This window comes from Centruroides vittatus, unplaced genomic scaffold (genome assembly GCF_030686945.1).
Source record: "Centruroides vittatus isolate TY-2023 unplaced genomic scaffold, ASM3068694v2 contig_290, whole genome shotgun sequence".
Taxonomy (NCBI): domain Eukaryota; kingdom Metazoa; phylum Arthropoda; class Arachnida; order Scorpiones; family Buthidae; genus Centruroides; species Centruroides vittatus.
The window spans coordinates 501,073-502,931 of record NW_027121846.1 but is presented as its reverse complement, the minus strand read 5'-3'; the positions used below and the strand labels follow the sequence as shown (position 1 = coordinate 502,931).

At 36.1% G+C, this 1,859-nt stretch overlaps 1 protein-coding gene across 1 annotated transcript; it reads left to right on the top strand.

The window, feature by feature from the left end:
* Positions 1-977: 977 nt before the first annotated feature.
* LOC136972329 (telomerase reverse transcriptase-like) lies at positions 978-1,565 on the top strand. Its single transcript, XM_067266883.1, has one exon. The coding sequence runs from the start codon at positions 978-980 to the stop codon at positions 1,563-1,565; it is 588 nt and encodes a 195-aa protein (XP_067122984.1).
* Positions 1,566-1,859: the final 294 nt, after the last annotated feature.

The window sequence follows — 1,859 nt, the reverse complement described above, 5'->3', positions numbered from 1 at the left end:
CAGCTGTGCGTTCTCGTACGGTATCCTATACACACCTGCTCTTTCTTCTTTCTTAATGCTATCCTTGTCACTCCTTAAAATTTTAAATAGGTTGGGGGCTCTTTTTAGAATTATTAATGATTCATTGCGGTTCGCAATTTCTTTCATAATGCCTTTGGCATATCTGTTATAAGTGAATTTTGTGATTTTACCGGGACCTTGTTTAGAGCCTCTTGTTACGTTCTTCTCGAATCTTCTAACCATTCCTGTTATTGCCCTTTTCTTGTACCTTAAGGTTTCGGCTACCTGTGGAATTCTGTTAATTTCCTTTGCTCTGTCCATAACGTTGTCACAATACAGAAAGGCCCTTCAAATTAGAGCCCGGAATGCCGCCATCTTATATTGATATGGATCATTTGATTGCGAGGGGATATAAAGTGGACTGTGCGTTGGTTTAACGTAAACACTGGTAGATAAATGCCCGTTTTTGAACTGGATGTTGATGTCTAAAAAGTGTATTGTTACGGAACTTTTCTGTTCTAATTTCAGTTTTAAGCCGTCGTTATTACGAGTGATGCTTTCAATGAATTCATTAATGAATTCATTAATTTTACGGTTATTATTTCATAATATAAAGATGTCGTCCACATATCTTTTAAAATATACTATATCTTTACAGAAGTCATACAAAACTCTTTTTTCCAGTTTTCTAACAATTAACTCACAAAGAATTCCTGAGATCGGACGTCTCATTGGAATCCCCCTTTTTTGTCTATATGTTTGACCATCATAGCTGAAGATAGATTCGTAGAATATCAGGTTAGCCAGTTCTACTATTTCGTTGTTGTAATGTATCAATTCTGGGATTCTGCTGAACAATAATTCGAGCAGTCTTGGAAAAAAGATTACACAAGTTTATCTCCTCCCAACTTGAAAGCAACGCACTAGTGGCACAAGATCCTGAAACTGTGGTTAAGGCAATTCAACACATATCGTTAATGGAAGAGGAAGTAGGAACGGTATTGGATTATGAGAACTTGTATCCGTCCATAAGAATTCTATCATGCAAGGAAGCACTGCTCGAATTATTGTTCAGCAGAATCCCAGAATTGATACATTACAACAACGAAGTAGTAGAACTGGCTAACCTGATATGCCACGAATCTATCTTCAGCTATGATGGTCAAACATATAGACAAAAAAGGGGGATTCCATTGGGAAGTCCGATATCAGGAATTCTATGTGAGTTGGTTGTTGGAAAACTAGAGAAAAGAGTTTTGTATGACTTCCGTAAAGATATAGTATATTTTAAAAGATATGTGGACGACATCTTTATATTATGGAATAATAACCGTAAGATTAATGAATTCATTGAAAGCATCAATCGTAATAACGACGGCTTAAAACTGAAATTAGAACAGAAAAGTTCCGTAACAATACACTTTTTAGACATCAACATCCAGTTAAAAAACGGGCATTTATCTACCAGTGTTTACGTTAAACAAACGCACAGTCCACTTTATATTCTCTTGATATCAAATGATCCATATCAATATAAGATGGCGGCATTCCGGGCTCTAATTTGAAGGGCCATTCTGTATTGTGAGAACGTTATAGACAGAGCAAAAGAAAAGAACGTAACAAGGGGCTCTAAACAAGGTCCCGGTAAAATCACAAATATCACTTATAACAGATATGCCAAAGGCATTATGAAAGAAATTGCGAACTGCAATGAATCATCAATAATTCTAAAAAGAGCCCCCATCCTATATAAAATTTTAAGGAATGACAAGGATAGCATTAAGAAAGAAGAAAGAGCAGGTGTGTATAGGATACCGTACGAGAACGCACAGCTGGGAATTAAGAAAAATTATATCGGC